Source organism: Eschrichtius robustus, chromosome 19 (genome assembly GCF_028021215.1).
Source record: "Eschrichtius robustus isolate mEscRob2 chromosome 19, mEscRob2.pri, whole genome shotgun sequence".
Taxonomy (NCBI): Eukaryota; Metazoa; Chordata; class Mammalia; order Artiodactyla; family Eschrichtiidae; genus Eschrichtius; species Eschrichtius robustus.
The window spans coordinates 36283540-36302991 of NC_090842.1; the positions used below are offsets into that span (position 1 = coordinate 36283540).

General features: G+C 46.5%; 1 protein-coding gene across 1 annotated transcript in view; it reads left to right on the top strand.

The window, feature by feature from the left end:
• Window positions 1–19452, top strand: part of ABCC11 (ATP binding cassette subfamily C member 11) — a 60257-nt gene that overhangs the window by 27244 nt on the left and 13561 nt on the right. The window contains 11 exon segments of the mRNA XM_068527111.1: window positions 1465–1534; window positions 1537–1588; window positions 3177–3249; window positions 4900–5103; window positions 6647–6781; window positions 6866–6968; window positions 8504–8587; window positions 10971–11074; window positions 13984–14187; window positions 18022–18248; window positions 18373–18507. Coding sequence (XP_068383212.1) covers window positions 1465–1534; window positions 1537–1588; window positions 3177–3249; window positions 4900–5103; window positions 6647–6781; window positions 6866–6968; window positions 8504–8587; window positions 10971–11074; window positions 13984–14187; window positions 18022–18248; window positions 18373–18507 — 1391 coding nt within the window.

Sequence of the window (19452 nt, forward strand, 5' to 3'; positions counted from 1 at the left end):
CACCGGGGTCTCGCCAGCACTTCCATATTCAGCCTCAGTCTCACCCTGTCCTGGGGCTTCTCTCCCTCCCCCTCCCTACTTTGCCCATAGTCCCTCCTTCCCAGTGGTTGGGAAAACTAGCTGGTGTCCTTCCTTTACTGTGCTTCTCCCTCAGCTCCTCCTTCTGAATGTCCATAGCTAAACTCATCACCTACTAGGAAAGTGGCCATGTTGTCCATAGCAGTTCTCTGCTAATACATCAGTCTGATGGTTCATTTGTTTGGCTCCACATGTGATGGCCTTTCCCCAACTTCTTTGCAGCTGGGGAGAAGAAAGACTCCACTTTTTTTAAACAGGAAAAATAGTTTGAATAGTACTTGCATGCCAGGCCCTGTGCTCAGAGCTTCCCATTGTTTTCCTTCGACCTGAAAGCAACCCCATGAGGAAGGCACAGACATTAACGTCAGTTTATATACGTGTAAATGAGGTTGAGAGAGGTGACTTGCCCAAGGTCGCCATCAGGTGAGAGGGGGAGCCGGGGCTGACACCCAGTCTAGCTGACGTCAGAGCTCTGCTTCTCATAATAGCTACGTTTCCTGGCGGCTTCCATTCAGGGCCGCCTTTCTACATGGCCAGGGGCATGTCAGTTTCCTCTTCAAATGAACCAATCGCTCTCCTTCCAATAAAGGAAAACAAAAAGATGTCATTTTAAAGTTTTGTTCTTATTAAATTAAAGCCTGTCTTCAAATCAGAAGTAGGGAGCACAGGATAAGAAAGAGAAAGAAGTATATGATGATGAGGTCCTCTGCTGGGGTCATGGGCATGAGGGTTATGGCCTTGATTTTTTTTAATGTGTGCTTTTAAATTTATTATACAGAAAAGCAGGAAGAACACTACAGTAAAGACCCGTATACCCACCACCGAGATTCAAGAGTTGATATAAGGTTTGCATATTTGCCACATCTACGTAGAAACATACTTTGTAGAAGTATTTTAAATTACAGAGATTATGACACTTTTCCCACTAAATACTTCATCATGATGTCCAAAAAATAAGGGCGTTTTCCCATCTAACCATGATGACATTATCACACCTAAAAAACTAGTAATAATTCTGCGATATCCAGGGATAGACAGAGATGGCCTGGAACTTTCCATCTCACGGCAAACATCAGGGAGGCACTCCTTGCTAGGGATTGGGGCTGGGGAAATAAGAGAAAAAAAGTATGGGGTGACTTCAATGCAAACCTTGGATTCAGTCACAGCAGGAATAGGTCTGGTTTCACTCCCAATACTGCCCCACGTCCTCAGGCCTTCCCTCAGCCTCACCAGTGGGCCTGGCAGGACCGTGTTAAGATCCCGTTTACATGGGAGAGCCCCCAGGCTCCCGGAGCACAGTGGGGCCCTGGGCACCGTGTCTGCTGAGCCAGGCGGGGTCTGTGCCCTGGTTGCCCCGGTCCTGAGGCTAGACTCACTCCACCGCAGACGCACTTGCTGGAGGGCTCAGTGAGGGTGCACGGAGGCCTGGCCTATGTCCCCCCGCAGGCCTGGATCATGGGGGGAGCATTTGGGGAAACATTCTCACGGGAAGCCAGTATGACAAGGCCCGGTAAGCTTCCGGGAGGGGTAGGGCAGGACGTCGGGGTGTGTGGCTGCTTTGCGGAGGGACCCCTCGCTGCTAAGAGTGACTTGACAACTGCTAACTCTGGCTGTGTGCTCACTTACATGCATCCCTGTGTTTCCTTCTCGCCAGGAAAGAAATATTCTTACCATATCCATTTTCTAGGCAAGTCAGGTGAGGCCCCAAGAGGTGAAATAATTTGTCCAAAATCATTCAGCTGCTAAGATATGACGGAGCCAGAATTTGAACCCAGTTGCTTTCAGAAACTTCAGGCTTAACTCTTATGCTATTTTAGCTCAAAATAACCCTCCCCTTCCAAAAATGTTACTTTAAAACTTTGCGTTAATGAATTCCTAACCCCTAAGTCAAAAAGTAAAACACATGGGGTGATGAAGTTGTGCAACATAGAGGGAAGGAGATTGGATTCACAGCCCAGCGGGCCGCCCGCCTCCCACCCACACCCCTCCTTGCGCTTTGCGGCCTCTCCCTCCCAGGATCCTGGGGGTGGACCTGCTCGAGACACGCACTTGGAAATCGTGAGTGAAGTCTAGTCAGTGGAGGATCCAGGAAAAGTGCCCTGATTGCTGCAGCTGTGCTTCCAACTCTGCTGGACTCTGGCCTCCTTCGACTGTTGGCTTGATTTTGCAATGTGCCCCTTGTAACAGTGCTGAGGGGCACAGACATGCGGGTGTATAAATCGGTTATCTCCAGCCAGTTGTCCTGCGGGCTCCTCAACATCAGGTCCAATGCCGACTCCTGAGGACCCTGCTAACCCCGCCCCCACCCCGCCTGCTCCTCTTCTCAAATTCCCAGTTAAGCTTAACGGCATCACTGAACTGTGCATCCCAAGGAGCCTGACGCCTCCGCCTCTGACACCTTCCACATCTAACTGGTCAGCAACCCTGGACGACTCCACCTCCTAAAAAGCTCTTGTATTTCCCTTCTCTTCTCCATCTCCACTGCCAGTTCTGGGCTGTGACCTCCTGCTTAAACTGTGCCCACCGCCCCTGCCCTTGGCTCCCTGTCTCTAGCCTTCACCCTCTCTGTTCCTCTCTGTGTACCGCCGCCAGGGCAGTTGTCCTAAAAGACAGCTGATTCACTTTGTTATAAAGCAGAAACTAACACACCATTGTAAAGCAATTATACTCCAATAAAGATGTTAAAAAAAAAGTAAATTAATGAATTAAATAAATTTAAAAAAGAAAAAAAAAACCAGTATAAACCTATATCTGCTGCACGTATACATATATCACTAGATTATTTCTGAATACGTGCATAGGAAACTCTATTAGTGACTGATTCCGAGGAAAGCAACCAAGGGTCAAAGATGTGAGGGAGACTCGCTTTTCACCTTTTCTTCTTTTTGTTCTGTTCAAATATTTACCAAGCGCACGTGCTGGATTAAAAGAAATGAAGGGAGGAAGGAAATGAAAAAAGCCTCCTGTGGTTTACCATTAAATGGAGGATCAAGACCAAATTTCTCAGCATGGAATGCAAGCCTTTCCCTTCCAAACCTGGGAAGGCTGGAGGGCCTGCGGCCCGGCCACTTGTCTCTTTAGCTCCCTGTCCTTCTCAGGTACCTCCAGGGGCTCCACTGCGGCTCCCTGAACCACGACCTGGAAATTCTGCCCTTCAGAGGCACGACGGAGGTGAGCAGGAGGAGAGCGTCCCCCAGCCCTGTTGTGACAGAGCCTCTGTCATGGTGTTCTGGGGTCCCCAGCCTGCCTCCCTGGGTAGGTAGAGGAGGGACCCCAGCTCTTTCTTCCCAAAGCAGCCCGAGCTGGCTCTGCAGCCTCAGAGCCTCCCACACCGAGGGAGGGAAGTTGGGGCTCATCTGACCTTGGGAGCTGACAAAGAGGCTATCTTGCCCCACAAGGGTGGGAGCTGACCTCAGACTTCTCCTTCTGAAGCAAGAGTGGAGACCCTGTGAAGATAAGAAGCTTCCCGTCGTCCCCCTTTGCCCCACCCACTGCCCTGCTCCTCTCTGGCAGCGCTTCCTTTGACAGTGGGAATGACAACCATGGCCCCACCACTGGCAGTGTCAGTTCTGACTGCTGCGTTGTCCTGATAGCTCTCCATCTTGCACATCTGTAGCCACCTTTATTCCACATAAGACATCCGTAGGATAAAAGCGATATTGTTGTCTTGATTTTGTTATCTAATAACAGATAGTTTATCTTACTGCATTCAAGGTACTATTCTAGCAACTCTAATGTATTGTCTTAGTTAAGCCTCAGATGACCCTAGGAGGTCAGTTCTTTTATTATCCTTCCTTTAAGGATGGGCGTGTTCACCCTGGAGGGCAGAGAGCTCAGCTGTCTTGTTCAGGGTCGTCTTTTCAGTAGGAAGAACCAGGTCTGGTCTGTAAAATGCATCAATAATAGTACTGAGCTCATCAGGATGATGTGAGGTTTAAGTGAGTTGATACATACATGCTTTGAACTGTGCCTGGCATAGTGTAGGTGTTACGCTCTCATTAGAGGAACACAGTAGGCATTTATTCAGTCTTTGCTGAGTGAGTAGGGAAACTGAGCCTTGCCCAGGTCAAGCAGCTTATCTATGGTCACGTGGTGAACTGGAAGCGGAGCAGTGACAACTGGTCACCCTGCTGTTCTTTAAACTCTGCTTCTTCTCTACAGAGTCTCCAGAGTTCATGGTAGAGCAGGGATAGGACTTAGACCTTGGCTGCCTCGTCCTCAGAGCCTGGCTGAGGGATGGGCCGGCCGGTAGCTGCCTGGGGTGCCAGTCTGCTAGGGGACCCCAGACATTCTGCCCAGTGATTCTGGTTTGCGCCCTCGTCTCCTGACATGACGGGTGTCATGGAAGGTGGCCCTTCCCACGGCAGCCACAGCAGAGCCTGCCCACCACCACAGCTATGGTGCAAACAGTCTTGGGCAATACCCCAAACCCAGGCCAGTGGTCCTCCCAGTTGATGGTTGCAGTCAACGGAGATTTAAAACATGGATAAGATGTAAGAAGGTGCTGTTACTTGGTAATAAATGATTTACTTTACAAACTAAATTGTTAAAAGTTTAACACGCCTTCTGAGAAGCTGACTGATTTAGAAGAATTGTATCTAATTATGAATTACGAATTTTAGTTAACTGAAAATCAGTTTTTTCATCCCCTACTAAGCAGATTTTCAAAAATATTTTTTAAATACCAAGGGTGCCAAATCATTAGGTGTCCAGGAGTGTGCATCGAGGGGGCTCAGTCTGTCCACCTGCCCACCTGGCTGGTGGGAGCACACCTGGCTGGGTCACGCTCTAGACACAGTGCCTTTGGCTGCCTGTCCGCAGATCGGGGAGCGGGGCCTCAACCTCTCGGGGGGGCAGAAGCAGAGGATCAGCTTGGCCCAAGCTGTCTACTCTGACCGCGAGCTTTACCTGCTGGACAACCCCCTGTCGGCCGTGGACACCCACGTGGGGAAGCACACCTTTGAGGAGTGCATTAACAAGGTGCTCAGGGGGAAGACCGTCATCCTGGTGACCCACCAGCTGCAGGTGACCACCCTCCCAAGGCTCTGGCCGTGATTGGCAGATAATGTAGCTCCTCAAGCCCCTGCCATCTCAGTGTGATCAATAACAGCCTCCCAGAAGCTACCCTTCATCTCAGACAGACCCCGAAGTCAGGGAGAACTTGATTTCCTCTGCTTTCCACGTGGAGAAGATAGGCTGGTAGAAATTGAAACCAAATTTAAGGTCTCCTTCATTTTCAAAATTGTATGGGTGGCCACTGCTTTTGAAGTTACAGAAAAAAAGAAAAAACTCCCTGAGAGAAGAATTCCCCAAGTCTCACATTCTTCCATCAAGCGCAGTGGCTGTGCTGGGTGCTGCCTCTCACGGGTCCTTTTCCCTAGATATGTTCATACCTGGTTTTGGCCTTAAGACCCTATTATTATTTCTCCCTCGTCTTCTATTTTGGCTTTACTATTTTTTTAAAATTAATTAATTAATTTATCTTTGGCTGTGTTGGGTCTTCGTTTCTGTGCGAGGGCTTTCTCCAGTTGCGGCGAGCAGGGGCCACTCTTCATCGCGGTGTGCGGGCCTCTCACTATCGCGGCCTCTCTTGTTGCGGAGCACAGGCTCCAGACGCGCAGGCTCAGTAGTTGTGGCTCACGGGCCCGGTTGCTCCGCGGCATGTGGGATCTTCCCAGACCAGGGCTCGAACCTGTGTCCCCTGCATCGGCAGGCAGACCCTCAACCACTGCGCCACCAGGGAAGCACTGGCTTTACTATTTTTTGGTATAAAATACTTAAGACATAAAAACAGGTTAGAAAATAATCTAATGAAAGCCCATGTATCTACCACCCAGATGACACAGTCCAACGTTGACGGCCCTCAATTACACTCCCTTCCCTCCTTCCTGCCCCACTCACTCGGCTGTTCATTGTTCCTGTGTATGTCTTCACACTTTTACAACATACGTACGAATCTCCAGACGTGAGCAAGTGTCCTTTTGCATATTTAAAAACTTTACATAATTGACATTTTCCTTTCTGTGTCCTTCAGTAATTTGCTTTTCTACTCAACTTTATATTTTTAAGAACTTCCATGTGAATACATGGAATTTTATTTCATTCTCACTTGCATTGTATTACAAAATCTGAATATTCCAGAATTTATTTCTCCAGGATGGACATTTAGGTTGTTTCCCATTTTTCACGTTTACAAGAAATGCTTCAACATACATGCTTCTACACGTGTTTTTACGCACGTGTTTGAGAGGGCTTTTTTTAGGGTAGTGTTTTAGGAGTAGAATTATTGGTTCATAATTCTTCAAAACTCTTTAACTTTACTAGATATTGTCAAATTGTCTTTCAAAGTAGATGTACCAGTCTACAGCCCCTCCCCCCCCCCGAACTTTATGAGTTCCGCTTACCCCAGCCATTACCAACACCTGGGGTTGTCCAGTGTTTAAGTTTTTGCCAAACTGGTGGCATAAAATATCTTGTCATGATTTAAATTTACATTTTCCTTTTGAATAGTGAAGTTGAATAGCTTTTTGTATGCTTACTGAAGACCTTATTTCTTCTGACTCTTCAGTATTTAGAGTTTTGCGACCAGATCATTTTGTTAGAAGACGGGAAAATCTGTGAAAAAGGAATTCACAGTGAGTTAATACAGAAGAAGGGGCGATATGCCCAGCTCATCCAGAAGATGCACGGGGAAGCCATACAGGTGATTTCCACCCCACCCCGCTCTCACTCCTGACCCAACGCGGAGGACCACCCCCTGCATCCACATCTTGTGTTTTCTCCCCAGGGCATGTTGCAGGGCATAGCAAAGGCAGCAGAAGAACTACAGGTGGAAGGTCAGGCCCAGACCACTTGTCCAGAAGAGATTCTCAATGAAAATGCTGGTAAAAGTGCTGGGGAACAGAGTGAGAACCTCTGCCTGCCTGCATCTTCCAGAGGCCCTGGCATTTCCTCCTGGATGAGAGACCAGGCCATGTCACTCATTGAACGGGGTCCCAGACATTGCACATACAGGCTACAGATCCAAGTATATGAGGGCTGTGGGGCATGAACTGTGCTGGTCAGGAGGCCTGAAGCGTCCAGGAAGTGAGTGTTGGTGGGGAAACAGCTGAGCGTGTGCAGAGGCAGAGGCAGGATGGGGGTAGCTTTGACCTCGAGTGGCTCAAATTTAAAACTTTGCAAGGCATCCGGACCATTAATTCATTACACATTTTTTTTGAGAGCAAAGGTATTGAAAGTTAGAAATGAATTGGGCCCAGTCCTAGGCATCCAGAAGCTCATGGCCTTGCTCTTTTCTGAGACAAGGTAGCAGAAGAGAAATTCTTTCATTTTTAAAATAAGACAAGTTCTGGATTTGAATTCCAGCTCTGCTGCTCACAAAGCTGTGTGACCTTGGCCAAGCAAGTTAAACTCTCTGAACCCTCACTGGCAAAAGTAGAGATAATAGTGCTTACATTACAGGGTCGTAGTGGAGGTTAGAAGAGGTCAGGTATAGGGAAGGTCTCAGGACAGTGCCTGGCACATTGTAGGTTTCTGTCACCAATAGCGTCTTCAGCTGCAAAGATCAGAAACCAATTTGGGCAGAAAAATAATTTATTGGCAGAAAAGGGTATAGATCACAGAATGAAAGGAAAAGTTGAAGAACCAGGCCTCAGCAACTTTGGGGTCTAAAGTAGCAGGAACACGTGCAGAATCCTTTTGAAGAAAACCTACTCCAAACGTTTTCCATCTAGTATAATTTCCCTCAAGATTAAAATTCCACAAAGAGAGCCCTCTTCTCCAGGGAGAACTGTGGTGTTGCTATTAGAAGAAGGGAGAGCGTCAGGCAGAAACAACAGATGTCCCCCCGCAGTGCTGTCTTCTATTATTGTTGTAGGTGTCATTGGCAACATCTACTGATATCTCCAGGCACCTGGTCTCTCTGCCCTGCTGTAGGCCAAGAGTCTGCTTGGGCTGGTGTCACAACTGTTTTTTGAGGAGTTGCCTCAGAAGTGCATTGCTACAATGCATGTTAGCAATCATCTATAGGCCCGCCAGTTGTCAGATGAGGAAACAGAGAGGTTAAGTGAAGAGGTTAAGTGATTTGCTTGAAGTTGTACAGTATCATGATGATAATTCTGGAACCCAGGTTTTCTAGTCCTAGGTCACTGCTTTCTTCATTCTCTCCTGCTGTCTCTCTCAAGCCACCAAGCCCTTGGGAACCGCAGGCCCTCCAGGGTTTATTGAATGGCTGGCGATGGACCCCCTTTTCAGACTTTGGAGCCGGGGCAAACCTGGAAGCCTTGCTGGTTAGTCAGACTTGGATGGGGCACTGGGTGGCAGCCAGAACAGAAGGCTTTGCAAGGACTCCTCTTGACCCGGGAAGGAGATACAGGAGATTGGGAGGCATACTGTTTCCTTCTTCTTTTCCCTGATCCGGTGCTAGAAAATCAGCTCACACAGAAGGAAAAGATGGAAAAAGAGTCCCTGAAGTGGAGCATCTACCACCACTACATCCAGGCAGCCAGAGGTACGGGCTGTCATATGCTCCAGGCCAGGTCTATCCCTGAAGCTGGGTCAGACCGGAATGTGCAAGGTCATGTGAGGTAGAGGGACCCAAAAGGTCATGAGTTTAACTTACATAATCCCAACCATACTCAACTATAGTAACTCTACCACCATAGTCAATGCTGGAAGTTATGTTTTCATGTGTACTTGGCATTTCAAAATCAAATATGGTAAGACACATAGACATGTAAATTATTGTCGCGAAGGGAAAAGTATTACTAGGGATCCCTAGAAATAGGCATGGTATGCCATGCAGGGGAAGCACCAGGGCTGGTCAGGAGGCAGAGGGGTGGTAAGAGAAAGCATGGCCCAGAGCCTTTATTAGGTTTTTTGTGGGAAGGAGAGGGTGAGGCAGGGTAGGTACACTGAATAAGCTTAGGATTGGATGGTTCAAACAATTCTGGTAGGCTCTGGGCTATAGGGTTGGTCCTAGTTGTCTGGTACCTGGTCCTGGGGTGATTTAGGGCAGGGGGAATATTGGTTTGGTGTGTGAGAGTCTGCTAAAAGAGGTGATTGGGAGTGTGGGCTGTAGATTGGTTGGTTTGTATATCAAAGACGGGCTCACAAGGAGTCATTTGCTCTCTCCAGGAATTAGCTAACCTTGGGAGGAGCAGTCTTCAGGATTAAGACCCCAAATAACACAGCATTAGGAATACGGAAAATAAGAAAATATTGTTAATATATTTCCTTGAAATAAAGAGTGCTAACCATACTCTCTATTTCAGTGTTTTTCAACTGAAAAACTGCAGGTCCTGGCCCACTAGTGGGTTGTGAAATCAATTGAGTAGATTGTAAGTAGCAATGAGAATAGAAATGAGAATAGAGTAGAAAATATCTGCATGCATTGCAAAAGTAACATTGGTGAAGATTTCATTTTGGTATGTATTAAAATGCATTTCTGAAGGTGGATGGCAATTAAAAGTTTCAAAGCTACTGCTTTATTAAATGGTGTATGGTACCAAATTCACACACATAACTAAACAAATTCATGCCATTCATGGGTTTAACTTACATAATCCCAACCATACTCAACTATAGTAACTCTACCACCAGAGTCAATGACGGAAGTTATGTTTTCATGTGTACTTGGCATTTTAAAATCAAATATGGTAAGATACCTAGACATGTAAATTATTGTCACAAAGGGAAAAGTATTACTATGGATCCCTAACTAAACTACACAATGTTGTAAACACAAAACCAAGTATATGATACTGTGCTTTTTGAGTAATTTAATTTTTGAGAATATTTTGACTCCATGCCAACTTTTTATTCTTCATTGAGTTTGGAACCTAACCCTGGGTAAGGTGTGTCTTCTCTCTACCTGTCTAGGGGAGGAAGAGGTAGGCTGCACATAGGAGATCAGCATCCTCACCCCTTCCACTGTGGGCATCCCTGCAGGACGTAACACAGAGGCTGGCCAAAGCAGGGGAGCAGCAAATACTTGTGAAATACATGAATGAATCAAGAAACCAATTGATCTGTATTCAGAAAGTGCCTATTATGGACTAGGCCCTGTGCTGAGCTCTGGAGGGAAGGGCGTATAAAGTCACCTAAGAAACTACCCTGTAATCTAGTTGGAGAATTAGGATGTTGCATCCATCAGTAGCAAGAGAGATCTCTGGGACCAGGAATAATCTCAGATGTCATCAAAGACAGGTGGCCCTTGAGTGGAGCTTAAGGAAGGATAGAATTCAGGAAAAAGAATATGGGCATGGGATGCAGACTGGAGAGGTGGATAGAGTGCCAGGGCAAGAGGCAGATGCTAAAGGATGGCGTGTACCCTTTGTTTTCTTATCCTTGGCTTCAGCACTCACCAGCTCTGTGACTTTGGGCAAGTTACTTCCTCTCTTGGAGACTCAGTAAATGGGGATAGGAATCCAGAATTCAAAACTAATGCATATATTTAGTATTCTGCCTGGTGCATGGTACATAATAGCACCTATCACGTGAAAGGAAGCTGTTGTTTTTATTTTGAACGTTGAACCCTCAGGACCTGCATAAGGGGAACTAACTTCTCTAGAACACTGCTTACGTACCAGGCACTGGGCTGGGTGCTTGACACATGTTACCTCATACCATCTTCAGAGCAACCCCCCATATGAGGCTGGCAGGACTACCATCACCATCTTATACGTAGGGAAGTGGAATGTCACTGACATTTGGTCCCTCACCCAGGCTCTCATAGCTTGTAAGTAGTAGAGCCAGGATTTGAACCCAGGGCTTTCTAACCTTGGAGCCCAGCTCTTTCCAGTCCTCTAAGGTGTCTGAGGGAGATCCAAGTGCCTGGGATGGCTGTGCACCTTCTTTTGGCACCTGTGTGTCACCTTTCTCTCCCTCCCCAGGTTACCTGGTCTCTGCCATGGTTTTCCTCCTCCTGGCGATGATGGTCTTCTTCACAATGTTCAACTTGTGGTGACTGAGCTATTGGTTGGAGCAAGGCTCAGGGGTGAGTGCCATGGTGGGGGTGGGATGCATTTCTGTGGGCTTGGGTGGAGTGGGGGGCTTCTTATTCCTTGAGGCCCTGTGGGCACGGGTTAGGGAAGCCCATGGCAAGCCCAGTGCCTGCCCTTGTGGTGCTGATGAAAGGAGCTCTAGAGGGGACCTCTGGGGACCAGACTCTGGGGCTCCCTCCCGGTCTGGCCTCCTGTATTCACAGAGTAAGTGGTCATCTATGCAGTCTCACAGGGACAAAACCAAGAGGTTTCTGTCCCCAAGATTGCTTTACAGTCTGCCTGAGTGACTTTCCTTTGGCAGCTGTTTTGCCTTCATGCTCTGCGTTATTTAAAATAAGCTTCTGTACACCCCCTTGGGGGGCTGGGAGGCCACGCCCAAGATGGACATAGCCAGACATTAGTTAGAGAAGGGAAAATAGGTTTTATCCGTCACTCCTGACAGCGGGGAAAGAGCTGAGCTCCAATCTGGTTTGCACAGAGGTGATTTGGGCTTTTTAAAGGGAGAATGAGGGAGGAGGGAAAGCAGGGGCTCAGTTGGGTCAGAGAAGTGAAAAAGTACAAAAGGCTGGTGAGTGTCAGTGTGATTAGGCCAGCTGTGTCTGTAGCCAGCAAGCTGTCTATCCTCCCACAGAGACTGGGAGACAGAGGCTCTGTCCTTTCTGATGATTACATTTCAAAGGAATGGCTCTCAGGTCCTTAAGAGACATGCTTCTGAGTTGCAGGAGATACGTAGTCACAACTGTGAGCCCTTCTTAGTAAGTGCTCTGAGGAAGGGAGATCAGGGGCCTGTCATCAGGTGCAAGCTGGAACAAACAGTAAATTTTCCTGGCAGAGGCATTTTAATGAAGGTGGGGGGAGCTGGGATCCTCCAAGGGACTTGCCTTAACCTCTAGAAGCCGTGCTAGAATTTGGTCAAGTCTTTTAGTGCAAGAGTTTGCACAGAGTTGTTCTGTGTTGAGGGTTCTGCGGCTCTCAGCCATTATGTGCCACGTTAATTCATTAACCTTCCCAGCTCATTCTGAGGTAGGTATCACTGTACGCATTTTATATTTGCAGAAACAATGCTTAGAGAGGATAAGGAGGCTGCCCTGAGACGTGAAGGTGCCTTGAACTCTGTGCTTTGAATCCAGGCCATGTTTTTCAAATGCTCTATTTGGTTAACTTTTGAGTCATGTGTCAGACAGAGTTTGGTCAGGAAAGCAGGAGCCACATGAAATATTTAGAGCTTCCAAAGATTTAATACACAAATTAGAGGCTACACAGCCATTGGAAGGGCTGGAGGGGAGAGGGGAAGCAGGCTCTAGTGGTCTCAGAAGCAGGCAGCACTGAGGGGGCTGATCCTTGGAAGGATGCCTGCAAACCACTGGCCGAACTCCATGTCCCCTGCACCTGTCCACAGTTGCCACCAGCGTGTGATGGCTTCTTCTCTTTGAGCCTTTAGATTTCCTGTGAGTGCCTCTCCTTGGCAGAATCTAACCTCAGACCATGCTGGCAAGGAGTCTGGCAAACCGAGTTCCCAAGCTCTCCCCTGAATTGCAGTGGAGAGTGTAGAAGGGGGCAGAGGTGATGCTGGATTATTATCTAGCACAGATTTCTAACACCACAGAGTGAAGTAATTTATCAAGCCATTTTCTACCCTGACAGAAGAAAAGAGGCCACATTAGACAGCAGGCTGCCTTGGGACAAAGATGCATTGAGAGAGGGATGAATACAAGTCCTAAAGGTTGTGGGGTTGAGTTTAGAGCAATCAGGGTGGAGTGGGAGATGGAGTGGAGGCAAGAGCTAGAGTCAGGGAGACTGCTGTTGTAGTGGTCCAGGGGATAGACAATGAGGGCCTAGTCCAGGGCAGGGCAGTGGGGAAGGAGAAGGGAAAAGCAACAGCACTGAGCGGGAAGGTTGTAATGTATAGTTTCACCTTCTACCAGCTACTGAGTCTTATGTAGCCCCAGGAAGAAGGATTTTTCTCCTTGCTGAATTTCACCCTGAACTCAGATGGTCTGACCCTCTAAAAAAGTAAACTTACAGTTTTCCTCTATCCACACACAATGTTTCTGATACCCACTGTTCAGGTTTTTCCCAACATCAACCAGTTCTCCAACTCTCTGGACACTAGCTGGGTGTACTACAATTCCATTCAATTCTGACACTACTTACCTGGAATTAGCACAGACCCCACAGGTTAAGGGCTCAGTCCCACAAGACTGTTGCCATTTCAGGTGCCAATCACAAGTCTGACTTTCTGTACTTCTGATGAATCAGCTATAAATTGGGGATTCCCATGACTGCCTCTTTGGGTTTGATAATTTGCTAGAATGGCTCACAGAACTTAGGGAGATATTTTTACCAGTTTTTTAAATAAGGGATATAATAAAGGATACAGATGCACAGCCAGATGAAAATGTACATAGGGTGAGGTCCAGAAGGGTCCAAAGTGCAGGATCTTCTGGCATATGGATGTGTTCACCAACCTGGGAGCTCTCTGAGCCCCGTGCTTTAGGGATTTTTATGGTGGCTTCAACATGTAGGCATGATCGATTTTTAACTCAATTTCCAGGCTCTCCCCGCTTCCCAGAGGATGGGGGCGGAGCTGAAAGTTCCAAGCTTGGACTCATGGCTTGGTCTTTCTGGTGACCAGCCCCAAACCTGAAGCTATTTAGGGGCTCCCAGCCACTAGTCATCTGATTAGCTACAAAAGACTCTCTTATTGCTCCAGAGACCCCAAAGGTCTTAGAAGCGCTTGTGTCAGGAACCAGAGTCAAAGGCCAAATATTACCACAAATGATGCTCTTAGCATCCCCATCACTTAGGAAATTGCAAGTGTTTTAGGAGCTCTGTGCCAGGAATTGGGGAAAAAGACTAAGCGTATTTCTTATCATACCACACCCCCTGTCCTTTCTTGAAGACCAATAGCAGTCAAGAGAGCAATAGGACCACTGCAGACCCAGGTGACATATTGGACAATCCTCAGCTGCCCTTTTACCAACTGGTGTATGGCCTCAGCGCCCTGTTCACAGTCTGCATGGGCATCTGCCCCTCGGCGGCTTTCACCAAGGTCGTGAGGAAGGCACCCACACCCACAGCATTGCACAACAAGCTCTTCAACAGGGTATGGGCCTGGGCACTGGGCGTGGCCAAAGGCTGAGCCCTGACCTTGCTCAACTTTTTTTTTTTTTTTAATTACTAGACTTTATTTTTTTTGAGCAGTTTTTGGTCTACAGAAAAATCGAGCAGAAAGTACAGAGTTCTCTTTTATCCCTCACCACATCCTCAGTTTCTCCTATATTAATATCTTGCTTTAATGGGCGACATCTGTTACAATTGATGAGTCAATATTGATACATTATTATTATCAACTAAAGTCCATAGTTTACATTAAGTTTTACTCTTTGTGTTGTACATTCTATGGGTTTTGACAAATGTATACTGGCATGCGTCTACCATTAAGTATCATACAGAATAGTTTCACTGCCCTAAAAATCCCCTTTTCTCCACCTATTCATCCCTCCCCCTCCCTTCCCCCAGATGCCTGACAACCACTGATCTTTTTTGCTGTCTCCATGGTTTGGAGAATGTAATGTCATATAGTTGTAAGTGTACACTGGGTCACTAGCTGGGTGGGAGCAGGCCAGAGAATGAGATAGGTGCATTGAAACTCTCCTACTAGTGGAAGCATGATTGTAAAAGTTTAGTGTCCCTTGCTGGGGGGGTCAAACCTCAGCTACCAATGCTGGCCTCCATTGGCTGAGCACTGCCACATAAAGGGTTGCTTATAATTTCCTTAAGTTCCCTTTGAAGTGGGTATTTAAGCCTCATCTTACATATGAGAAAACTGAAACCCCACAAGTGTTATGGTTAGAATGTGTGTTATGGTTAGAATACCAAATTGTCTATGGTATTTCACTACCTCTTGGAAATATCCCTTCTCTCTCTCACTTATCAAATATTACTATGTGCCAGGCTCTGGGGTGGGTATTGGGTTTACAATGGTAAATGAACAATGCAGGTATGGTTTGGGTCATCATGGCCTTATAGTCTAAGGAGGGAGAGGGACAAGAAAATAGGCTGTTGTAATATGGTGTGCAGAGTTACCCATGGGGTGGGTCACTCAGGGCCATAAGAACATGACGCACTTAACCCCAGCTTGAGGGAGGTGGAAGGAAGGTAGGAGTCCAAGAAGGCTTCTTGGAGGAAGTGACCTCTATGCTAAGACCTGAGGATGCATGGGATTTCACCAGTTCAAGATTAAGAGGTAAGCAGAAGCAGAGCAGGGAGCTGCATGGAGTTCAGGAAGGCTGGAGCTCAGAACTGTAGAGAGGGGGCTTCTCAGAGGGATCTCGGGAGGCAAGGAAGCCACCCATCTTTCCTTGTAGATTGAATGCAAATTGTGTTTTAATTTTAGGAGGGTGAGGCCAAGGCATTTCCCCACATCTCAGATAAAGCAACTGGCTTGGTGGAGCCAGAAGGCAGGAGAGGGGAAATTCTACCCAAGGCCTGGCACCCTTCACCACCTGGCCTGTGGTGGTGGCACCAGCTAGCTGGTCTCTAAGTTTCTGACTCCGCATTCCCAGATTCTAGAAATATCTAGTGCCCAGGCCTCAAAGAGATATTCTGTATTTTAATTTTAAGAAATGTTCAAGTTTTTTTCATTAGAAAATACATTTCATATTTAAAACATTTTCCTTTGTCTCATCCTTTTATGGCTTTATTGATTTTAAATTTGCCTTTGTAGTTTTAAATAATCACAAGGACAAATCTCTGAAAAAATTGACTCAACTGCAAAATCAACAAACTGCAAAAACAAAAACAGAACCAGATTATTTTGATACTTAAGGAGGCAACCAGAGCCCCTGTCCCTGTGTCCCCATCATTTTCTTCTAATGCCTCGTGAGAATGGGCTCTCACAAAGACTCCTTTCATGCCACAGCTGAGCCGAGTCCTGCTTCTGAGCCCTTCTCCCTGCACCCCGCTCCCCATGAGTGCTCAGCGTCCTAGAGAGGGTGATTGTTTTAGTCTTTGATTTGTCACAGTGATTGTGACAATTCTTTTTGCTTTAGTTAGCTCATGTATTTAACAAAAAATTCTGCAGATAAAATTAAAGACAATTTAGAGGCAGGAAAAGAAAACAAGGAAGCTCACAGTAGGCCCCTCTGAAGTTTGCTGCTCCCCACCTTAGATGGCAAATGAGCTATACTTGGTCAGCAGGATCCAGGTGCTTGCCATGAGGGCTGCTGTAAGTAAGGGACACTTCATGACTCAAATAATTATAATTTATTAATAGTCAAAGTGTATTTTCTTCCTCTCTCCCTTCTCCTTTCATTGCTTCCTTTAGTTTTGGCTTTATTAGATACTATTAACTTCTATTCATTTCTTTGTTTTGTGTTATGGCTTGAGAAATACATGGGAAAATGAAAGTGGTCAGTAGTCAGAATGTCCTTGCCTTGACCCTTTAAGAAATGCCTCCAGTGAAGAACGTGGCTGTGTTGGGGGTGAGGGAAGCCTTGGGAGGCCTGGTCCTGTCATGGTTTTGTCATTAACCTTGACCTTGAGCAAGTCACTAAGCTGCTCCCCCTTCTCTGGGCTTCAGTTTCCTCATCTGTAAAGTGAGGAGGATGAACTAGATGGTTTTGTTCGAACTTTTCTAATATGAAATGCTCTTTGATCTCCAAAGGACCTCACATCCATTGCTTTTAGAGGTCAAGTTGGGATGCCACCTTCAAGAAGGGGCAGTCATGGTTAAAATCTACCCAATATTCCATCTTATGCAATTGCAGTGGAATGACTGCTACTAATTTTTGGTGATACTGAGTGAAATGGTCCTGTCTTTTTTACTGAGAAAAAAGTAAGAGTAAGAGTTAGTATTAATACCAATACCAGGAGGCAGGTATTGTTCTGAGGACTTTTAATGTATTATCGTTTCCTTCCTTTTTATTTATTTTTTTGTTTTTATTTATTTATTTTTTTAAACATCTTTATTGGAGTATAATTGTTTTACAGTGGTGTGTTAGTTTCTGCTTTATAACAAAGTGAATCAGCTATACATATACAAATATCCCCATACCTCTTCCCTCTTGCGTCTCCCTCCCTCCCACCCTTTCCTTCCTTTTTAAAATAATAGTTTTATCAGGATATAATTCACATACCATGAAATTTACCCTTTTAACTTGTATATTTTTAATATACAATAATATAATATATAATATACAATAGTATACCTTTTTATTATTTTTTTAAATTTATTTTTAAAATTTATTTTATTCTTGGCTGAGCTGGGTCTTCATTGCTGCGCATGGGCTTTCTCTAGTCATGGCGAGTGGGGGCGACTCTTTGTTGCGGTGTGTGGGCTTCTCGTTGCAGTGTCTTCTTTTGTTGCAGAGCACGGGCTCTAGGCACGTGGGCTTCAGTAGTTGTGGCACGCAGGCTCAGTAGTTGTGGCTCACGGGCTCTAGAGCGCAGGCTCAGTAGTTGTGGTGCACGGGCTTAGTTGCCCCGCGGCATGTGGGATCTTCCGGGACCAGGGCTCGAACCCATGTCCCCTGCATTGGCGGGCGGATTCTTAACCACTGCACCACCAGGGAAGCCCGATAATATACCCTTTAAAATTGTATATTTTAGTATATTTGCAGAGTTGTGCAATCGTCATCACAACTCTGAAGCATTGTTGTCATCCCCATTTTACAAATGAGGACACTGAGACTCAGAGGGGTTAAGTAACTTGCCCACAGTCCCACAGTAGTAGGTGGAAGAGTGGGGCAGCCCTGGAGTCCAGGCAAATTGACTCTGGAGCCCCTGCTTTTAACCAGTGCTCTATGTTGCCTTCCCTGAATACCCTTTAGGCTGCACCCTGTACCTCTTCACAGCCTGAGGGTACCTGGCGTCTTCATCAAGCCCCAAGCAAGGCCTGCAGCCAGCCTCATGACCTGGGTTGCTTTTGTCCTTGCAGGTGTCCCGTTGCCCCATGTGTTTCTTTGACACCACCCCAACAGGCCGACTCCTGAACTGCTTTGCAGGGGACTTGCATGAGCTGGACCAATTCTTGCCCACTGTGGCTGAACAGTCCCTGCTCCTGATTCTGGTGGTGACCACCATCCTGATGATTGTCAGTGTGGCGTCTCCCTCTGTCCTGCTGACGGGAGTCGTAACACTCATTGTTTGCCTCGTTTATTTTAGGTGAGTGGGTTCTTTTCGCTTGTGAATGAGGTTTGTGACTTGAGGTATGAGTCTAGGACCAACCTAGAATTGGAGGGTCCCAGAGGTAGATGGCCCAGGTCACTCACTCCCATTCTCGATGCAGAATGTTCAAGAGGGCCATCAATGCGTTCAAGAGCCTGGAGAACTACAGTTCCCCTTTACTTTCCCCCATCCTCACCACTCTGCACGGCCTGAGCTCCATCCATGTCTATGGAGAAACTGAAGATTCCATCAGCAAGTGAGTCCCTCTGCTGTCTGAGGGTGATGGGGACTCTGGGGGTGGTGGGGCGCAGGAAGCCTGGAAACAGAGCATCTGGAAATAGGATCATCTTCAGAAGAATCAGAGAGAACTCTGTTTTATCCCATTTGTTTCTCCGAGCCTCCGGAACCTCATCTGGAAGATGGTGCTCATAAGAATAAAAAATGTAAGTGATATGAAAAATGCTTGTCAGCCTTAAAGATCTGTGGCTATTATATACATATATCAATATAATTAATGGTAAAATGTGTTACTGTGTTAGCACTTACTGCATTGGTTTTCTTTTTTCTTTCGCTCCCAAACAGGTATCTAAATATAATAAAATAATAAAGAACAAGGGGTCTCTAAATAACACAATTTTCTTCACTATTCACACCCACAGATTTGCCTTCTAAATGTTTGTTGCAACAAACAAACAAATCCTACGATTGTTGCTGAAGTTTAATTGTGTAACATAAACTTATCTACTTGTAAAGATCAGTCAAACATGGTCTGCACTGAACTACAAGAAGCTTACTGTCTAATGGGAGACAGGAGACACAGACGTATGTTTTTGTAATAATACAGTGTTGAATATGATAAGACAGCATAGGAGAGGAGCAGGTAAAATGCCCTGGGGGTTCAGAGGAGAAAACGACGACCCACATCTGGGGATCAGGGAAGGCTTTGGGGAGGAGGCAGCATCTGAGGTGGCCTTGAAGCTTGGGAAAATTAGGGCACGTGAGATGGTGTGTGCTCTGTTGGCTGAAATATTGGATAAGCCATGGTGCCAGCTCTCCCAGTGGCACTGGAGAGACCCAAGGACTGCGCAGACACTAGGACTAAGGGGATCCTGGAGTGACACATTCGTTCAGTCAACACTGAGAACCTACCAGGATACAGCAGTAAACAAGGTGGATACGTACAAGGAAGGGATCACTCCCC